Below are 20,622 nucleotides of genomic sequence, written 5' to 3' on the forward strand. Positions count from 1 at the left end.
AGTATGGTGGAGGTTAACATTATCCCAACAACTTCCTTTTCAAAGTAAGTAGCAATGCAACTGATCGCCTATCCAATACTGGGCTCACTTTCCATAAAATGCCTGTTTACTCACCTCTAAGTCCCATAGAGTTCAGTGGCATTTATTCCCTGGCTAGCATGCCTCCATCTGCAGCTCTAACTTACTCATTTCTGTTCACCTCTCAACAGCTTGTAGGTCCATCTGAGGTGGTTTCCAGGGCTCATCCACCTTGTGTCTGCTGCAGAAACATTTCCTGTCACTCTTCCTTTCAACTTTGTTGTTGTTTTTCTTCTTCTTCCCCCAAAGGGGATCTGTGTTGTGGTATCAACCGCCGGTGACTGCACACTACAGCATTCCACGAGTCCTGTCTCTTAGTAACTCAAATCAAACACATTTCCCCCCTCCCAACAGCCTTGCAACATCCTTATTTCCCTTCCAGAAATGTCACAACAGTGGCCTAAAAGTACACTGGTCTTGAGGAAGATGAGAAAAAGACATTACTTCCTTCCAACTGGGAAAACAGCTAGTAAGGACTAAACTTAATTCGCCGTCTCTTTGCAAGTGGAGCCCTTCACCTCTTCTCTTCTGGTTGGTCCACATCCCCTTAGATCAGGGGTGTCAAACTCATTTCTTTAGAGGGCCGGATATGACATAAATGTCACTTGGTGGGGCCGGGCCATGCCTCACCAGCCCAGATCAAGAGTGGGAGCCTTGGTTGGCTTGGGGGTCGGATAAGAGCTCTCAAGGGGCCGGATCCAGCCCACAGGCCTTATGTTTGACACTACTGCCTTAGATTCTGCCTATCATGGCCCAGTCCTGCAATCCTCAGAACTATTAAACCCTCACTCTGCAAAGTCAGGCCAAGCCCTCAACTCATAACCTGACAGCCCCAGGGGAGCCTGTATAACCCCCCAATAACCCCCCCCCAGCTCTTTTCCTTGCAGAGCCTTACCCCGTAACCTTCCCAAACCAGCCTCTGGCTCCTTCCGCCCTCCCTCTCCAATTTACATTCTCCAACAGGAAACTGAGCGAGTCCCACAACGTCCTGAAGAATGTTCCTGGCATTGAGCATACGGTGATCCCACCACACAGACACGAAACGGAGTGCGGGACAGCTGGCACTTTCTTATTTTTCCTTCTCGCAGCTCAAATGAAATCCAGCATCAAACGCAGCTTCGGAAGGGAAATGGCTGGAATCTACAAAGCTGCCGAAAGGAAACGCTTGTGGGGATTTAAAAAGTGGGGAAAAAGCTGAAGGAGAAAAGCTGGATGGCAAAGCCTCTGCTTTTATGCTCTGAGGAAAAAGAGGAGGAGGAGGAAAAGAAGGAGAAGAAGAAGAGTTGGTTTTTATATGCCGACTTTCTGTACCACTTAAGAATCAGACCGGCTTACAATCACCTCCCCCTCCCCACAACAGACACCTAGTGAGGTTCGTGGGGATGAGAGAGCTCTAAGAGAGCTGTGACTAGCCCAAGGTCACCAGCTGACTTCATGTGTAGAAGTGGGGAAACCAACCTGGTTGCCCCGAAGAAATTCCAAGAATACCTTGTGAGCAATTATGCATCCCCAGCTAAATGTAGAGCTTTTGAACCACACGAGTCCCTCCCCCGTGAAAACACTGCTTTGTAATTGGCTGTAGTGTATTTTTTTAAAATACGTCACCAGCCCCCACCAGCGGGATTCTTTCATTTGATCTGAACTAAGTGGCCATTTTACAACCAAAGCAGAGAAGGTTCCGGACAACCCCCTACCAACCAACTTGCTTCTGTATAACTCAATGCAGGCGTCATAAGAACATTAATACATTCACACAGTCATTTGTGACATTTGTTGTTCCATCGGTAGTCTTGCACTTGCAAACAAAAAGAAGGCTTCCATGCCTGGGTGGCAAATCAGCCCTGTTCCATCCTGTTTAGAACTGAAACTGACCCACACTCGCTGTGAAACTGACCAAATAAGCAGTGGCATAGGTTTTTCGAGATTTCAGCTTTCTCTCATCTGTCCAATCTGAAACTGAGACAACACTTGCTGTGAAACTGACCGAAACGCAGCCTCATGTTATTCCAGCATTATTCTCTCGCTAGCACACTCGATAATGGATTCAAGGGGAGGGGTTGGATGAGGGGGACAGACACATGGGAGAGAGAAGAGAGAATGGGCATGAGGAGGAAAACACGAAGTGACAAGTACGCAGAGGATCAGCTAGCAATTTGGGATCAAGGCAGACTTTAAACTCAGGGTAAAACAGCATCCTGAAAACGTGACTGGAGAGCGAGGAGACTTCTGATGGTTGGAAAAAGCAAGCATAATTAAAACAGAGCCCCAAAGTAGTCAGGGGATGACCGCAATCTGTTGTTGGACCCCCAGAGTAACTGGTTGGCTACCGTTGTAACTATTTTGCAGCCATTGTAACTATTTTGGGTAAGAGATCATCCTCCTGCCCAGCACAGGCAGGAGGATGGTCTCTAGGGCAGAAATAAATGCTTAGAGCAGGGGTGTCAAACTCAATTGTTATGAGGGCCAGATATGACATAAATGTCACTTGTTCACGCCAGGCCATGCCTCGCCAGCCCAGATCAGGAGTGTCGGGGGGGGGGGCTGCTTTGGCTGGCTTGTGGGCCAGATAAAAGCTTTCAAGGGGCCGGATCTGGCCCACGGGCCTTATGCCTGACAATCCTGGCTTAGAGGGAAAAAACAGGACCACATCTACTGGCCCCACATCTAGGCTCTATGCATTCTAGGTCTCATTTGCACAGACACCAACATGCAGTCACTACCCTACCAAAAAATGGAGGCTATGCATTGAGAAGAGGTCCCTGTATAAAGAGACCCTTGTATATACAAAACGTCGTCGGGGCCAGCATTTCTGACTTCTCTTTCTCCTCATTAACTGAGCCATCTGCTCAGGAGTTAATGAGCTGAAAAAACACACATTAAACTTCATGGCCAGGAATAATGTGTATTGGAATTTCCCGTGGTTTATTTTTTTAGTGGTATTAAGTTAATTTATAGCCTTCCCTTCTCCCTAAAGGGGTGGGGACCCAAAGCAGCTTTCATCATTTTCCTTGCCTCCACTTCATCCTCATAAGCCAGTGTGGTGTAGTGGTTAAGAGCGGTGGTTCGGAGCGGTGGAGTCTGATCTGGAGAACCGGGTTTGATTCACCGCTCCTCCACATGAGCAGGGGAGGCTAATCTGGTGAACTGGATTTGTTTCCCCACTCCTACACACGAAGCCAGCTGGGTGACCTTGAGCGAGTCACAGCTCTCTCAGCCCCACCCACCTCACAGGGTGTCTGTTGTGGGGAGGAGAAGGGAAGGTGATTGTAAGCCGGTTTGAGTCTCCCTTAAGTGGTAGAGAAAGTTGGCATATAAAAACCAACTCTTCTTCTTCTTCTTCTCATAGCAACCCTGTGAGGTAGGTTAGGCTGCGAGTACAGAACTGGCCCACGGTCACCCATGGAGTTTTCATGGCAGAGTGGAGATTCGAACCTGGATATCTCAGACAATAATCTGACACTCTAACTGCTATTCCATTCTGGCTCTCACCGTGAAAAATGAACCCAGTTTGACTACAGATTCCCATTTGGCTTGGAGCCCCTGTTCTTTAACGTATTCAGCTTTATGATTAATCTAGCCGCAATAAGATGGCTTGTAAGCAATCCCCCCCAACTTCACACAAAGTAACTGGCTTTTGAGTCACGCAACCCATTTCTGTTGACAATAGGAAACCCCTCCTGTATCTGACATCCCCTTTGAGCAAGACGCTGCAGTCAGAAAACAGCTGCAACAGGAGAGGATCCGGCTCGCTCACCTCTCACGCCACTCCCGCAGGCCGAATGGCTGTTCCATGCAGTGACTCGCATGCAGAGAGACACCACGGGCACACCGAGGGAGCAGATGGGCACGAGGAGGTGGCATTTCGTGTCGCCATTTCTCCGAGCGTGGCTGAGCAGCCTTCAGCTCTGGTGATCCAGAAGAACCGCACAACAAAGCCCTCGTTCACAAAGAGATGGCAGACCAGAGCAGGGAACCGTTTGAGTCATGCGTCACCAATGAGAAGCAGCTCGTCCACTCAAGCAACAGTGCGCTCCAGTGGTTAAAGCTTCACCCTAAGGCAGGGGTGCCAAACTCATTTGTTACAAGGGCTGGATATGACATAAATGTCACTTGGTGGGGGCCGAGGCATGCCTCGCTAGCACAGATTGGGGAGGGGGCTGCCTCGGCTGCCTTGCGGGCTGGATAAGAGCTCTCAAGGGACCAGATCCGGCTCGCGGGCCTTATGTTTGACACTCCTGCCTTAAGGCATGGAAAAAGTGGGTCCCTGTGCTGCCGCAAAGCTCACTGGGTGACCTCTTGGACAAGTCATGCTCTCTCATGGAGTTTTTGTGAGGATAAAATGAGGAGGGGAGATCCACATGCACTCAGACTGGCAGCGGCTCACCGGGGTCTCAGGCAGGGGTCTTTCACATCACCTACCTGTCTAGTCCCTGTAACTGGAGATGCCGGGGATTGAACCTGGGGCCTTCTGCATGCCAAGCAGATGCTCTACCACTGAGCCACAGCCCCTCCCCCAAAGATAAGAGTCCAGCAGCGTTCAAGCCCTCAGATGCTCCCCCATCAATGTTCAGATTGTGTGTTACTTGAAGTTTAAATCCACAAATGAATGCACGAGCCCCTTCTCCCTCTTGCCAAGGTGACCTGTGGAAGCAGACAAACTGTTGAACGTAAAATAAAACCATTATCCTGGGTGGTTGGGGGGGGGGGAGAGAAAAAGCCCACGCACCAAATGGCATGGCATAAGCGTTTCCCGGTCTGTTGTATCAACAAACCTGCTCACATGAGGGAAGGGAGGGGGGTGAAACACCTTCCAGACTGTGTGTTTCATGACACCAGCACAACTGTACACGCAGGTCACGTTTGCTTCAGAGCTCCCACAAGACAGGAAATGTTGCAGAGATGATTCCCCCCCACCCCATACCCCTGCCACCAGCTTGCTCACAACAGCCTTCAAAAGGCCATCGGTGCTGGGGCTCTCAAATTACGACTTTGGGATCCTGTAAAACCCTTTATTTAAAAAAAGACAATGGTTTAAAGGCACCTGAAAGGATGGCACACCATTTTCCTGTCCCCTTCTACAATAGGGTTGCCAACCTCCAGGTACTGGCAGAAAACAGGTTAGACTGCTGTAATGGATATTGGGAAATAAAAAAAACAGCAGTAGGAAACAATTACTTTGCAAACGTGTCAATTTCATTCACCATATAACATTGCTTAGTAGACAATTTGAAACAAAATAGTAGTTATATAAATATAACAATAATGCATAGAGTAACCATACCAAAAAGACATTTGTTATAATTGATGTAAAGTGCACTAGTTTCAACGGAATTGTCTCGTTTTTAGTCCCTTTATTTTTAAGGAGACCATTAGGCTTGTAGCTGTTTAACTTCTGCTTATAGCGTGGAAGGCCCAGGCTAGCCTGATCTCGTCAGATCTCAGAAGCTAAGTAGGGTCAGCCCTGGTTAGTATTTGAATGGGAGACCACCGAAGAATACCAGGGTTGCTGTGCAGAGGAAAGCACTGGCAAACCACCTCTGTTAGTCTCTTGCCATCAAAACCCCAAAAGGGGTTGCCATAAGTTGGCTGCGACTTGATGGCACTTTACACACACAAGAGCCCCGTGGCGCAGAGTGTTAAGCTGCAGTACTGCAGTCAAAAGCTCTGCTCACGACCTGAGTTCAATCCCGACGGAAGTCGGTTTCAGGTAGCCGGCTCAAGGTTGACTCAGCCTTCCATTCTTCCGAGGTCAGTCAAATGAGTACCCAGCTTGCTGGGGGTAAAGGGAAGATGACTGGGGAAGGCACTACCAAACCACCCCGCAAACAAAGTCTGCCTTGGAAACATCGGGAAGTGACGTCACCCCACGGGTCAGGAATGACCCAGTGCTTGCACAGGGGACCTTTACCTTTATATCGTGGAAAGGGTTTTTTAGCTTTTAGCTTTATATCTTCCATATTGCAAATATTATGATGTGGTTCCTGTGATGTCCAGAATATTTTCTCGACTGGGATCCGGTAATTCCACTGTTTCAATCTGTCCATGACATTCCTGAGGAAGATTATTAATATCGAAACAGTGGAATTACCGGATCCCAGGCAAGAAAATATTCTGGACATCACAGGAACCACGGAATAATATTTGCAATACGGAAGATATAAAGCTAAAAAATCCTTCCCACGCTATAAGCAGAAGTTAAACAGCTACAAGCCTAATGGTCTCCTTAAAAATAAAGGGACTAAAAATGAGACAATTCAGTTGAAATGAGTGCACTTTACATCAACTAAAACAAATATCTTTTTGGTACGGTTACTCTATGCATTATTGTTATATTTATATAACTACTATTTTGTTTCAAATTGTTGTCTACCAAACAATGTTATATGGTGAATGAAATTGACACATTTGCAAAGTAATTGTTTCCTGCTGCTGTATTTTTGATTTCCCAACCTCCAGGTACTAGCTGGAGATCTCCTGCTATTACTACTGATCTCCAGCCGACAGAGATCAGTTCCCCTGGAGAAAATGGCCGCTATGGCAACTGGACTCTATGGCATTGAAGTCCCTCCCCTCCCCAAACCCCGCCCTCCTAAGGCTCCACCCCAAAAACCTCCCACCAGTGGCAAAGAGGGACCTGGCAACCCTATTCTACAAACCTGCTTCAAACATGCGGTTTTTATTTTAATGCCTCTGAGTAATATGAATATAAGTGCATGGTTTCATTAATGAGTTTGACATGTCTGTAAGTGAAACACTTGATTTTGAGCTTAACCTGTTTTGCAACAGCCTTTCACTACTGCGGTAAAGTTGGAATGCAGCTATAGTCTTTGGATCAAGTGCTGCACTACGCCAAAGACCCAAGCATGGGGCAGGAGGGGAATAGGTTCAAGACCTTATAGGTATGCTAAGTGGCGCTTGCCACTGTACCACATCAGCCTCAAAACCTCCCTGCTTGTAGTTGCAGAAGTCAAGAAATATGGCTTGTCCTTCTTGAACAGCAACCCTTTTCACCCTTGTGTCTAATGGACGTTTATTAAGTTTGCATCTAGTTTCCTAGCATACGCTTGAAACTGGTGTCTCTACTCCCCTCATAGACCCCCATACAAATTATGCAAGGAAACTATTATGGCTACTAGTAAAAATGGATACTAGTCCTGATGCATACCTATTCTCTCCAGGATCAGAAGAGCATGCCTATTGTATTAGGTGCTTAAGAACACAGACTGGATAATGCTAGTGCAGTCGTCTTGTTTGTGGGCTTCCTGGAGGCACCTGGTTGGCCACTGTGTGAACAGACTGCTGGACTGGATGGACCTTGGTCTGATCCACCATGGCCTTTCTTATGTTCTTACGAAACCCCAAAGCAAGCAAGCAAGCAAATTCACCACGGCTTAAAACCACACGTATTTAATATTTCTGCAAGTTTGATTATTTTTATACACCACAATGTTCATGCTAGCTTCACAGTGGGGGAGGGGAGGGCAGTGCGGTGCTGATAGCCTCTGGGGGAAAGTGAGCACCAACTATCCGAATGCTACCCAAGAGCCGCTGATACTCTGACAACCCTTGGCAGAGAAAGGCTCTTCAGACATCTTGCTGCCCGGTCACCTTCCGATGAGCTCTGGCCGGATGTTCCAATCCCACATAATTAAAGGGCAGGCACCGGCCTCAGGCCAGACATGTTCAGGGGGGGGGGAAGAGAGAGAGGAATGAGAAAGCCATGGAAAACCTCACTCAAGCGCTGCACCACACAGATATTTGCAGGCCACCAAGAGAGTAGAGCCGAGCGCTCCCCTGGGCAGAATACAATTCAGGAGGAATAAACGGCCGTGCTAATTAACTAGCAGAATTAATCTAGGTCTTTGGAGAGCAAACGTACTGTTTAGTCCTTATCCCACAGGTCAGCAAACCGCGACTCGTGAGCCGCATGCGGCTCTTTGGCTCCTTGCGTGCGGCTCTCGCACAAACGACCCGACACGTGGCCAGAGGGCGGGGGGATCTAGGAAGGGGGCAGGGGAGGGGCCGCAGTGGGGCGCAGAGTGGACCCGGGCTGATGAGTGGCGGCGTCCGCCTCCCCGGCCACACCACGCCACGTGCCCCCTGGGACTGCGGCGGGCCCCAAGCTGAGGCAGCCGGGAGGCGGCGGAGGGAGAAGGAGGCTGGCGCGGCGCAGCCCCCCACCCTCGTTGATCCGCCAGCCAAGCGGAGGCGGCTGCAGGCGGGTGCGTGGCGAGGCGCGTTTCCCCCCACGGGTGCGCGGTGGGCCGTGGACTGCGCCACACTGCTGGGAGGGGTCGCACACACGCCGGGGGGTCTGGCGGGGGGGGGCTGTCAGCTGCTGCACATGCGCGTGGGGATCGTGCCCAGCCAGGGCGGGAGGTGGCCGGCAGAAGGTGGTTGGCGGGCGGAGGTGCGTTTAGGTCGGAGAGGGGGGTGGAGGGCTCCTCGGGGCCTGGCAGCGGAAGGAATGGGCAGGAGCCGGGGCTCACTGAGCGCCTTCTCTCTGCTTGGCGAAGAGTGAATGGGACGCCGTGTTTGCCTGGGACGCCATGTGGCTCAGTGGTAGAGCATCTGCTTGACATGCAGATGGTCCCAGGTTCATTCCCCGGCATCTCCAGTGAAAGAGCCCCTTTCCCCCCTCCCCCGGCCTTTTCTGGGCTTCCCGGGGCCCGTGCGTGGCCAGAGAGGGAGTGCCGAAGGCTTCTGCCCGGTTGCACCAGGCTGTGGGGCCGCATGTGCGGCCCTGTGTGTGTGTGAGGGGAAAGCACACAGCGGGGCACCGGCCAGTTCTGGGCCACCTAGGCAGGCCCCGACGGTGCCCCACCGCTGCTGTGCCCCACCACCTCCGGGAGGCACCCGGCAGAGCTGAGCCACCACTTGTCCTCCACCACCACCACCACATTCTGGCAGGCACCCAAAATGGAGGGAGGGCTGATAAAATGGCAAACTTAAGTGGAGGAGAGGATTTGGGGATCATGATGCACGCCTATTCTCTCCAGGATCAGAGGAGCATGCCTATTATATTGGGTGCTGTGGAACACAGGCAGGATGGTGCTGCTGCCAGTAGTCTTGTTTGTGGGCTTCGTAGAGGCACCTGGTTGGCCACTGTGTGAACAGACTGCTGGACTTGATGGGCCTTGGTCTGATCCAGCTTGGCTTTTCTTATGTTGTAACGGCCTTCATCCGTTTGAATTTCGCAGCCGAGTTGTCCCCTCCCCCTTCCCCCAAATTGTATTTGTTGTACTTTGCACATCTGAGAGATTGTCCACGGCCCAGGATTTTGCTAATATACGGCCTGGTGTTTGAGTTACTGTACTGACCATCATAGGGTTCTTAATTATTAGATTTGGGGAAAGCAACCCTTAACCCAGTGTTTTATACACATTAAATTTGCAGAGCTTGTTTTTAGAAGTATTCTTCTTCAAGTAATAAATGTAGCTGCCTTTCATGTGAGAGAGCTGACTTTGTTTCAATTTATGCTATTTAGAACATTAATAGACATCGTGATATCTTGGGGACTAGCTGTGCTCTAGCTGAAATACAAACCTGACTTACCCAAACTTTCCATGGAGATGCAAGGCCATTGTTCACATTAAGTGTTTGTCAGTCATTGTCATGATTTAATTTTATGGATACCTTACTTACAATTTAATTTGTATCAATAAATAAGATCATTATTAAGTATGATATCAAGTTTTATTCAGTGTACCTATAGTCTAATTAAGACTTAAAACTTTAATTAAAGTTTATTAAGTTAATAAACAGTGTACCTACCTATACAGTTTAAGAAATTTGGCTCTCAAAAGAAATCTCAATCGTTGTACTGTTGATATTTGGCTCTTTGACTAATGAGTTTGCCGACCCCTGGCCTAGAGCATATTTGACAAGTGCTTGTCCAGCCTCTGCTTAAAGACTGCCGGTGAGGGGGAGCCTCACCACCTCCCTAGGTAGCTGATTCCACTGCCGAACAACTCTTACTGTAAAAAAATGTTTTCCTAATATCCAGCCAGTACCTTTCTGTCCTCAATTTAAACCCATTATTGCGAGCCCTGTTCCTCCTCTGCCAACAGGAACAGCTCCCTGCTCTCCTCAAAGTGACAGCCCTTCAAATACTTAAAGAGAGCAATCAGTTGGTTTTTATATGCTGATTTTCTCTACCATTTGTGTGTGTGTTAAGTGCTGTCAAGTCGCTTCCGACTCATGGCGACCCTATGAATGAAGGTCCTCCAAAATGTCCTGTCTTTGACAGCATTGCTCAGATCTTGCAAATTGAAGGTTATGGCTTCCTTTATTGAGTCCATCCATCCCTTGTTGGGTCTTCCTCTTTTCCTGCTGCCCTCAACTTTTCCTATCATGACGGTCTTTTCCAGTGACTCTTGTCGTCTCATGACGTGACCAAAATACGAAAGCCTCAGTTTAGTCATTTTAGCTTCTAGGGTCAGTTCAGGCTTGATTTGATCTATAACCCACTGATTTGTTTTTTTGGCAGTCCACTGTATCCATAACACTCTTATCCAATTCTATTTCAATAGAAGAGAAGCCCTTGGCACAGACTGGAGCTTCACAATTAACACTGGAAGAAGACACACTAAGATAGAGGAAGGTGGAGGAGATTATATGTATAGACATAAACCTTTTAGAAGTTAGAATATGGTCCATTTCATAAATGGGATTTTATTGGGATTGTGTCGATAATTTTTATCTATGGATTTGTTGAGCAATTAATATTGTTTTACGGTGATCATATGTTATTTTGATTTGGTCACATGACTGTAAATTAAAGATTGATTGATTGATATATGCATAAGCAAGAAGATGTCTTCTGTGTAGTGAAGACGGGGGGGGGATTAGCAAAAAAACAACAGCAGGTTCTTCTCTGGCACACACACACACACCCCGGACTTTCCCCTCCTTTTTATGGAAAATTTGAGGGAACACTGATTTTTAAAAACCCTGCGAAATATTTTATATTTTCAAATAAATGAAATGCTTCTTAAGACAAGGTTTTCAGCATGAAAAAGGCTGAGAACATCTTTCAATTTTTCCACTGGAAAAAAATTGAGAAATGTTGGAGAGTACAGAAAAAAGCCTCCTTTAAAATATTTTCTTGTTTCAAATAAGAAAAACCTCATCTGACAAGGCATTTCACTCTTTCCAAATGGGCGGCATGAAAAAGTCTGAGGACTTTTTCCCCGCTGGAAAAACTGGGAAATTTTAGGGAATGCTGGGGGAAAGAACTTCTATTGTAGACAAAACACAAATAATTTTGTCGACAGTTACCTATGCTATAAGGTGTGTAACGATAGTACATTAAGACAGAATTTGGTGTTTTCACTGTTATAAAGTTTAATTTAATGCTGTCCAAACTCTGAGGGAGCCTCTGTCCAAATAATACCCTTGCTTTGGTTTACTACATAATTTGTTTTCTAACTTTAGTTTTAGTTTTTGTCACCTGAGACACAGAGAAACTCATTGAGGATATATTCATCAGTGGCTATTAGTCAACCTGGTTAAATGGAACTTCCATGTTCAGATGCAGTATACCTATGGACACCAGTTGCTAGTGGGCAATAACAAGGAGAGATTTCGGCCTCTGTGCCACAGCTTGTGGGACTTCCAGGGCATCTGTTTGGCCACTGTGGGAAACAGGATGCTGGACTACATGGACCACTGGCCTGATCCAGCAGGTTGCTTTCACAATCTGAAGTTATTGGAGAAGCAAGATCCTGCCCAAGAAAACATTTAATGGCTTTAACACAGCCTTAAGCATTTCCATAGTGCTATGCAATGCATTTAGAATGTTAATTTCATTCACTCCCTACAAAAGCCATAAAACGGAGCTCATCACTCTTCACAGATTGTAAATAGGCTGAAGACCTGTGAACCCATTGCATTTCTTTTGGCTGTGGCCTCAAGAAGTTTGCTGATTGCTGCATTCATTGCTTCAAGCCTACCGATAAGCAGCAACTAGCGATAACCGTGTTTCAGATAGGTCACTTCTTCCATTGGTGCTTATCAGTAGTGACAAGGAGGGGACCGACAGAATCTACATCGGGTGAATGAACTAATTCATTCCAGCTCGATGGTGCAAAAAAAGAACGACCCAACTCTCCAGGGTCAAGCCAGCAAATGCATAACTGCGATGGGATTTGAACACAGCTCTGGATTTACTCAACGGCTCCGACTAGGGCCTCCCAAAAACTTTAGAAAGCTATCAAGGTTTTTGGTAGTTCAACTTCCTAGGGCAGAAAAGAATTATCCACACAGTATGTGGGTGTTAGGAGATTTATAGACACCTGTAGTCTATAAATCTGCATTCATTGCACCTGCCTGGGGAACTCCATTTTGGATACCGATCAAGACATTTCATTTATAATATCAGATGTCTTTAGAATTTACTACAGTTCAGAAATACCATTTGAGAAGGGCTGTTTCATTGCATTAAATCCCAGGACTTATGTCACCCCTTCTCATTTCACACAAAATTGGTACAATTTTATCCCACCCTTCCTCCAAGGAGCTCAAGGCAGTCTGATACAGACGTCAAACACCACGTGTTGTCAAACACCACGTGTTCCTCATCTGCTCGCTGTAAAAGGGGGGGGAATTGTCAGAGGGGCTGCGGCTCAGTGGCAGAGCATACACCTTGCATTCAGGAGGTGCCAAATTCAATCCCCAGCATTTCTACTTAACAGACCTCAGGAAGCCAGTGCTGGCAAAGATTATCCTCTGTCCTGGGACCCTGAAGACGCACCACCAGACATTAGACTAAGGTGGGTGAATGGAAATGTGGTGCAAGGCAATTTCATAATGTAAAGTGTCATCAAGTCGCAGCCAACTTATGGAACCCAGTAGGGTTTTCAAGGCAAGAATCCAACAGAGGTGGTTTGCCATTGCCTTCCTCTGCATTACGACCCTGGTATTCCTTGGTGGTCTCGCATCCAAGTACTAACCAGGTCTCTCTCCCAGACTTTTGTTTTTAAGAAAGTGGCACAAAGCAAACAGAAATCAAACCGAACATTAAAGAGTTGGCTGACGGCTGAGCATTGAAGGTATGCTTGAGATCTGTGCATTGCATGCATAAATAGGCGTATAAATATACCGATATACATGAGGAAGTGTGCTCCCCTGATGTATTCATCTGACTACCCCAGTATCAGATTTCTAGTTCTGTTACCAAACAACTGGGGGAAATATACATCTACACTCACAACCATGAACACACCAGAAGGGGAAGAAAATGAACAGGAGGGAAGGATGGCGACTTCATACATTTTTGCGCTATGATGAATTTAGGACATGTGCACACTTGAGTGCGGCCATCGTCTGGCAAGACCTCACGTTTCATGTACTACTAGCTTCAGGCCATCACCAGGTGATTTACAGCCCTAATATTTCACCTCTGTCAATGCCTGTGGCAGCAAGTTTGCATGCACAAACATTCCAAAAATCTATGTCTGGGTGTCGGTAAGCAATCAAAGACTTAAGGCCAATGGGAAAGAATATATCCGGAATATTTAGAGCATGAGAGCAAACCAGAGCTGGGGGGGGGGGGAGACATACCCAATTTTCTTAAGACGGACGTGATCAAAGGTACTGAAAAGATCTGAACATCAAGCACTACCCATTAAAATGGAATCCTTTGCCACCCTAGGAAATCCCAACCCGAGTTTTCCGTCCGTATTGTTTCACTCAGCACAGGCCAATCAGAACACACAGCTGCAGTTTCCATCAAAAACAAGAAGTCTGAGCATTGCTCCTTGCACTGACTTGCTCAGTGGAAGCCATTCCCACTGCCGTGCATGTTACACATCAACATTGTTCCTGAGTAGGCAAGACCCTTTGGAACCTGAATAATGTCCATATCTGCCGATGCTTTCTTATGGCCCTCTAAGTCCCCAGTCAAAGAATTCAACTTGGTCAAAATGAACTTTAGCCCTGTTCTAAACCAAAACACCAAGATGCAGAATGATATGGTATGGTCCGGTCTTGTCAGATCTTGGAAGCTTGGCAGGGTTGGCACTATGATGGGGGAATCACCAAGGAAGACTCTGCAGAGGAAGGCAATGGCAAACTACCTTTGCTTCTCACTTGCCTTGAAAGCCCCTTGCTGGTGTCACCATATGTCGGTTGCTACTTGATGGTGTGTACATACATATAAACCTAAAACACAGGTAATCCTGCAGCACAGAAAAAAGCAGTCCCCTGTTCAGCAATCAGATCTGACAGTTTGCCCTGTTATTTCAGATCAACACATTGGCTAGACTCACCTGCCATCAATTGGCTCAAGGTAGGTTTTATTTGGTTTTGTTGCTTAGAACTTGGTCTGGTCACTGGCTTAGATCCAATCAGCTTTTCTACTGGTGGAAAAGGAAGCAACCTACTCTTTGACCACCAAAAGAGCTGTACTGGGCATAATGGAAATTGTATGCACAAAAGTATTATGGAATGGGGGCTATAATATGTGGGGGGGGGGAGAGAACAGGGTGATATTGAGTGGAAAAGCTGGCTGGATCCAGCCCAAGATTATTCGGTTGCATTTATACATGTTCTCTCCTCTCTTTGGGTGAAAACGCATGGTCACTTTGTGTGTGTGTGTGTAAAGTGCCTTCAAGTTGCAGCCGACTTATGGCGACCCCTTTTGGGGTTTTCATGGCAAGAGACTAACAGAGGTGGTTTGCCAGTGCCTTCCTCTGCACAGCAACCCTGGTATTCCTTGGTGATCTCCCATCCAAATACTAACAAGGGCTGACCCTGCTTAGCTTCTGAGATCTGACGAGATCAGGCTAACCTGGGCCATCCAGGTCAGGGTATGGTCACTTTATCCTCCTTTAATCCCTGTTTTAGCCAGGATCGAACGCACATTAGGCGAAACGCATGCATTCGATCCTGGCTGAATCCTGGCTGAAACAGGGATTAAAGGAGGATAAAGCGACCATGCGTTTTCACCCTTTTTGAGTCTCTTTAGATCCTCGTCCAAGTCTTAAAATGTTTCCAACCCTGCAGTTATGTTTACAGCTGACCCTGCCTGTATTATAGTTAGTATTCACATTTGGGCCACAGTAGGCTGGGCTTCCATTACTACAGATCCAGTGGTAATATCACTGCAATTTCCTTCAGCATGCTCAAAAGAGATGATGCAAATATTTCTGAACCGCAAGATTATGGCTACAAACCACAAAAAGTACTAGCTCACCAAAATAAAAAAGATATTGGCCTTCTTGCCTACATAGGCTTATGTCAGTAATAAATGATCTTTAAAATAATAGAACTTTTGTAAAACTTCCATGCTGGAAGTGAATTTTACTATCCACAAGCCTGCAGTCTTTGCATCTTCCTCGACAAAGCAATCCTGAGAACACTTTTCTCGGAGAAAACCCCGTTGAACAGTAGGATTCTGAGCAGGCTGCATAGTATTGCTCTCCGAAGTACTTTTTAAATCCACCGTCTATCCTTAAGAAGGTAGAAATTATCTAGCTGGGTCAAAACAAAGCCCATTTGTATTTTTATCAACAGCTGCCAAGTCAATGCTGCTGGAATCTTGAACACAGAGTATAATAGTGACAGTCATCTCCCCTTTGTCCTCAGCATCTGGTACTCAGAGGTATAGTGCCTCTAAACATGGAGGTTCTGTTTAGCTTTCACAATAATAAACAGAACTATCCCTCCCATGCATTTTTCTGGATTTCTAGAACTTTAGTAAACTAGTTTTACTTCCTATTTTCATGGACAAGTTACAGGGTGGGTGGGTGACAGAGACTGTTCTGTCAAGCCGTGATTATTTGAAAGGATTTCTTTCCTCTGCTTTGAACTCAAAAGTTGTTGGGACCACTTACAGTTTAAAAACCATGACATCGAAATGAGAGCAAGGCAGTGACATTAAAAATATGCTGAAAAAAATAATATATTTCAGCCAAGAATAAAAGAATAAGCAGCAACTTTAAAAGTTTAAACGGCAGTTGAGAATTATATAAAAGACATCTACGACAGCAATGGTTGGCAGGTAGAAGATATCAATCTACGCTGAAAGCATAACAGAATTCAGAAACAAATGACTGAAGGGAAGGGACTTTTTACTTGGCATTAAAGCAGTCAACAGATATGACAATAAGCAAATGGTTAGGACGAGGGCATTTCATGGACTCAATGTGCCACAACAGAAAAGACCCCCCAACTCTGCTGACCATCCACCTCACCTCAGAAGGCAGAGGCACACAGAAAGGGCCTTTGATTACAATTTTTAGTCCTTGGACTGGCAGGCATCCTGAATCTAGACCCTTTAGGGCAGCGGCACTTACTCTGTGGCTCACAGAGATCCACGTTTGCAATTACCCATCAATCAAAACAGCCACATTTACTTCCATTCTTGGCTTGAGGCCTGCACCTCAGGGAAGCTCACATCTTACCTGTTTTAAGGTGGGAACCAACCACCAACTACTTGCCCCAGCAGGCAAGGGCACTGCCCACTTACTGAAAGATGGTGCTCAGAATATCCACAGGTGGCATGTCGAAGAGCCACCGAGTATCACCGCATTAGAGTTTTAAAGGAAAGTACCAGCATTTTAAATTGATTACCAGAGACAATCTGCCGGCCCTTGGAGTTCATTCATCACTGGAGCAATGATCATTTCCCACCAGTCTTCTTCAAAGACTGCCTATAAAAGACCAGCCTTTATAAGCAACCCCACGCAGAATCCCTTACAGTAATCGAATTAGGAAGTGATCAGAGAAGGTAGAACTGTTGGCGGATCTTGCTTCTCAAGAAAGCAGCTTATAACTTTCTGAACAGTTATAAAAATGTGCCGATGCATCTTTGTTTTGGTCCAGCTCACAGAGGGAGCTTTTTGCCTGTCCATGCTCCCCATCCCATGATTGCACGGTGAAAGAGTCACAAGCAAGGGTACATGCAATTCCCTACAAGGAAGTCAGGTTGCCATACGTTTGTGCGTGTGAACATCCCCCAGGACAAATCATGCATTCAGTGAATGGATGGACAGCATTGCTGTCTGGATTACAGCAGAGTAAACCTCTAATTTGTATAGAGGAAATGAGCTTTAGCTGCTGCTTCTGGGTCAGTCAAGGACCTCAAGGGACATGCCACCCTCAACCCAACGCCCATTCTACCACCTAAATTGTGGCTTTCCAGGCAAGGCATCTTTCAGACCTAGAAAATTAGTCCCTTGTTTTGGTGGGTTGCAACCAGACGGAATTCATGGCTCTGACTCCCAACAAAGTTAGTCCTTCTGAGAGGCTCTGAGCCCAGTTAAAAAAGGCTAGGAACGTAAGAACTGTCATGTCTTTTTTTTTTTTTAAAGAAACAAAGGTTATGTAAGGACAACCAACATTTCAGCAAGGAATCACATTCATATGGTTGGGATGGTGTTACTATTAAAGAAGACGAAGAAGAGTTGTTTTTTATATGCCAATTTTCTCTACCTTTTAAGGAAAATCCTTTCCTTCCTTTCCCCACAACAGGCACCTTGTGAGGTAGGTGGGGCTAAGAGAGTTCAGAGAGACCTGTGACAAGGCCAAGGTCACCCAGCTGGCTTCATGTGTAGGAGTGGGGAAACCAACCCGGTTCACCAGACTAGAGTCTGCCAGTCATGTGAAGGAGTGGGGAATCAAACCCGGTTCTCCAGATTAAGAGTCCACCGCTCTTAACCACCACATCACATTGGGCTAAGGGGGATTGTTGCATCATGAGTAGACACAGAGCGCAATGCCAGAACCCAGTCATAGCATGCCCTGCTGGACCAGAAAACCTACCAAGGTGAAGATTTTTGTTCCAGACACCTAGAGAGGCAAGAAATCCCATTAGATCCAATGCATCGATCATTCTTAGGCACAGCAAATCGGTTTGGATCTACGTATCAGTTTTGCCAAGGCTGATCTCTGGAAATCAAACGCAGAAGGGACTCGTCACTTTGCCTTTTTGCTCTAGTTTTTCGTGTGCTCATCAAAATCACATTTCTGCAAGGCATTCTCCATTTCCCCATCATTACAAGTTTTTAGAGAAGGAATGGATTCCAAGCGGCAAGCAATCTCATGTACAAGCTTCCTGCCTAAAGGAAGTGAGGCTAGGTAGCATTCTACCTGACTCGTGCCAATGCATTCCCGATCTCCATCCTCAAAGATCAGCCATAACCTTGTTTGTGTGTTTAAGGTCAAACGTGCTTAAAGAAAGCAGGCTTACACTTCTCCTGAGCTATTCTGCACTTTATTTCACTATAGTCCTCCGCACCAATTTGAGGTATCCAACCTGTGGCTCTAAACAAACATGTGCCCCGCCGACACCATCTCACACCATGGGAATTAGCATCATGTGCCACACTGGTGCCAAAGAGAAGCACCAGTCCTTGCTTTCCTTTGCAAAAAAAAAAAAGTGTCCAGACAGGAAAACAAATATATAAGCTAGATCATGAACAATACATATTTCATCTTTAACATAAAACGCATTTGATAGGGGACGTATTTACAGGGACACAACAAGGCAGGTTATCAATGTACACTTCTGGCATGACAGTTATTCCAGAATGAACACACAGGGAGGGGACCCTGACCCCACCTGTGGCCTCCTAATCTGCAAAGAGGCGTTCAGCCTACCTTCAGATGCAAGCATTTATATTGCCGCTTGTTGTGTCCCTTTCCTTGGAAATCCTTATAACAGCCCTGTAAAATAGGCCCGTTACTAGCATTTTCGTGCCAGCGTGGTATAGTGGTTAAGAGCGGCGGTTTGGAGCAGTGGACTCTGATCTGAAGACCCGGGTTTGATTCCCCGCTCCTCCACATGAGCGGCGGAGGCTAATCTGGTGAACTGGATTGGTTTCCTCGCTCCTACACATGAAGCCAGCTGGGTGACCTTGGGTCAGTCACATTCCCTCAGCCTCACCTACCTCACAGGGTGTCTGTTGTGGGGAGGGGAAGGTGATTGTAAGCCAGTTTGATTCTTCCCTAAGTGGTAGAGAAAGTCGGCGTATAAAAACCAACTCTTCTTCAGCCATCTATGCACGGGAGGCTTTGCCTTGGATTTGCCTCTCTCTGGATGCACATTTTCCCCATCAGAATTCTCAAAACTCTGCATGGGGGCTTATTGCTGATTTTTGAGGATTCGGATGGGGGAAATGTGCACCTAGCGAGCGGCAAACGCAAGGCAAAACCTCCCATGCGTAAATGGCCTTTCGCCAACGATCGTTAAGGCGCACTGAAAGCGGAATGGAAGCGCATTATTCAGCCTGTGCGGAAGCGCCCCATGAGGCTTAATTCGGAATCCGCGCGCCCCAGCCCTCGAGCCCGCTCAGACCAGCCGACGGCTTCCCATGATTGCATTTTCCATTCGGCGACCCTAAAGCAAGGCTCGGTCGCCCACGCGCCTCCCGACAGGGAGCCTCTTCTTACCTTCCCGGGCTTTCAGGAGGACCGTGTTGGCCACGATGTTCTCCAGCTCCATGGCGATCCAGCTTGCAGGACGCGGCGGCGAGGGAGTCCCGGGGAAAATGCAAAGCAAAACCAAAAACCCCAAAAACGCAAACGGGGGAGGCGAGGTTGCTTTCCCCTGGGACCACCTTGCGAGGTGATTTTATTTTATTGCCAATTTTTTTTGGGGGGGGGAATCAGCAGCACCCTGGACCTCAAGGGCCCCCCCACGACAAACAAAAAAAAAACCTTTTTCTATAGCTTTCCTATTTCCAACTGGAAACCACGTCGATCAAAGCCAGCATGCGGGGGCGCGGGGGGGGGGAGACCTCCCGCACCCCTTGGAGCACAGCCGCAATGCAATGCAATGCAATGCAGGCAGGGGGGGGGGGATCCCTTCGCCCGCCCCCTCGCTCAGCCCCCCCCTCCGCCGCCACACGCACCCTGGAAGGCGGCTTTCCGGCGCGGGGGGGGGGACGATTCAGCTCCGGGGGGGGGAGAAAAACAAAAAAGCCCACCCACGCACCCCCCACTCAACACGCCATAACCCAGGTTGGAAGGGGCGGCGGAGAAAAGAACGCCCCAGCCCGGCCCCCCGGGGTTGCAAAGCTGGATTTGGGGGTCAGATCTCGGGGGCCACCCCCGGTGGGGAAGGAAGGGGAAGCCCGGCTCCCCGGGGCGGGAAGGGGGGAGGCAGGGCAAGAGGTCCGGGACTCGCCCTCTCTCGCTCTCCGCCGACGGCAGCAGCAGGAAATCGCGTGCAGCGGAACGAGCCCGGGGCGATCTGCAAGCGACTGGCTGCAAAGACGTCCCCCCCTCGAGGGCGGGGCTCCCCGCCGGGTGACGTCGGCGAGGGGGCGGGGCCGAGAGGTGTCCACGCTCGAGGAGTTATGTCATCCCCTTCTACCCACCTTCCCAAAAGAAAGGGGGAAAAAATGGGGGGTTCGAGTGCATCCTGGGAAATGTAGTTCCCTCGGCATGCCAGGGTTATGTGGCCCAGGAGCATCTTTGGGCACTTTCGCACGTACCGAATAAGGCTCTTTCAATCCACTTCCTTTTTCTTTCTTTTTTTAATTTGTTTATTTTTAAATAATTTTTATTATTATTTTCTATACTGATTAGACCAGTGGT

At 47.5% G+C, this 20,622-nt stretch overlaps 1 protein-coding gene across 1 annotated transcript in view; it reads right to left on the reverse strand.

Moving 5' to 3' along the window:
• Positions 1-19,550, reverse strand: part of LOC130486955 (G protein-coupled receptor kinase 5-like) — an 87,007-nt gene extending 67,457 nt beyond the window's left edge. Inside the window, exon 1 of the mRNA XM_056860267.1 lies at positions 19,474-19,550. Within this exon, the coding sequence (XP_056716245.1) occupies positions 19,474-19,525 (52 nt within the window). The 5' untranslated portion in view covers positions 19,526-19,550. The remainder of the gene's footprint in view (positions 1-19,473) is intronic.
• Between the last annotated feature and the right edge of the window lie 1,072 nt (positions 19,551-20,622).

Source organism: Euleptes europaea, chromosome 14 (genome assembly GCF_029931775.1).
Source record: "Euleptes europaea isolate rEulEur1 chromosome 14, rEulEur1.hap1, whole genome shotgun sequence".
NCBI classification, from domain to species: domain Eukaryota; kingdom Metazoa; phylum Chordata; class Lepidosauria; order Squamata; family Sphaerodactylidae; genus Euleptes; species Euleptes europaea.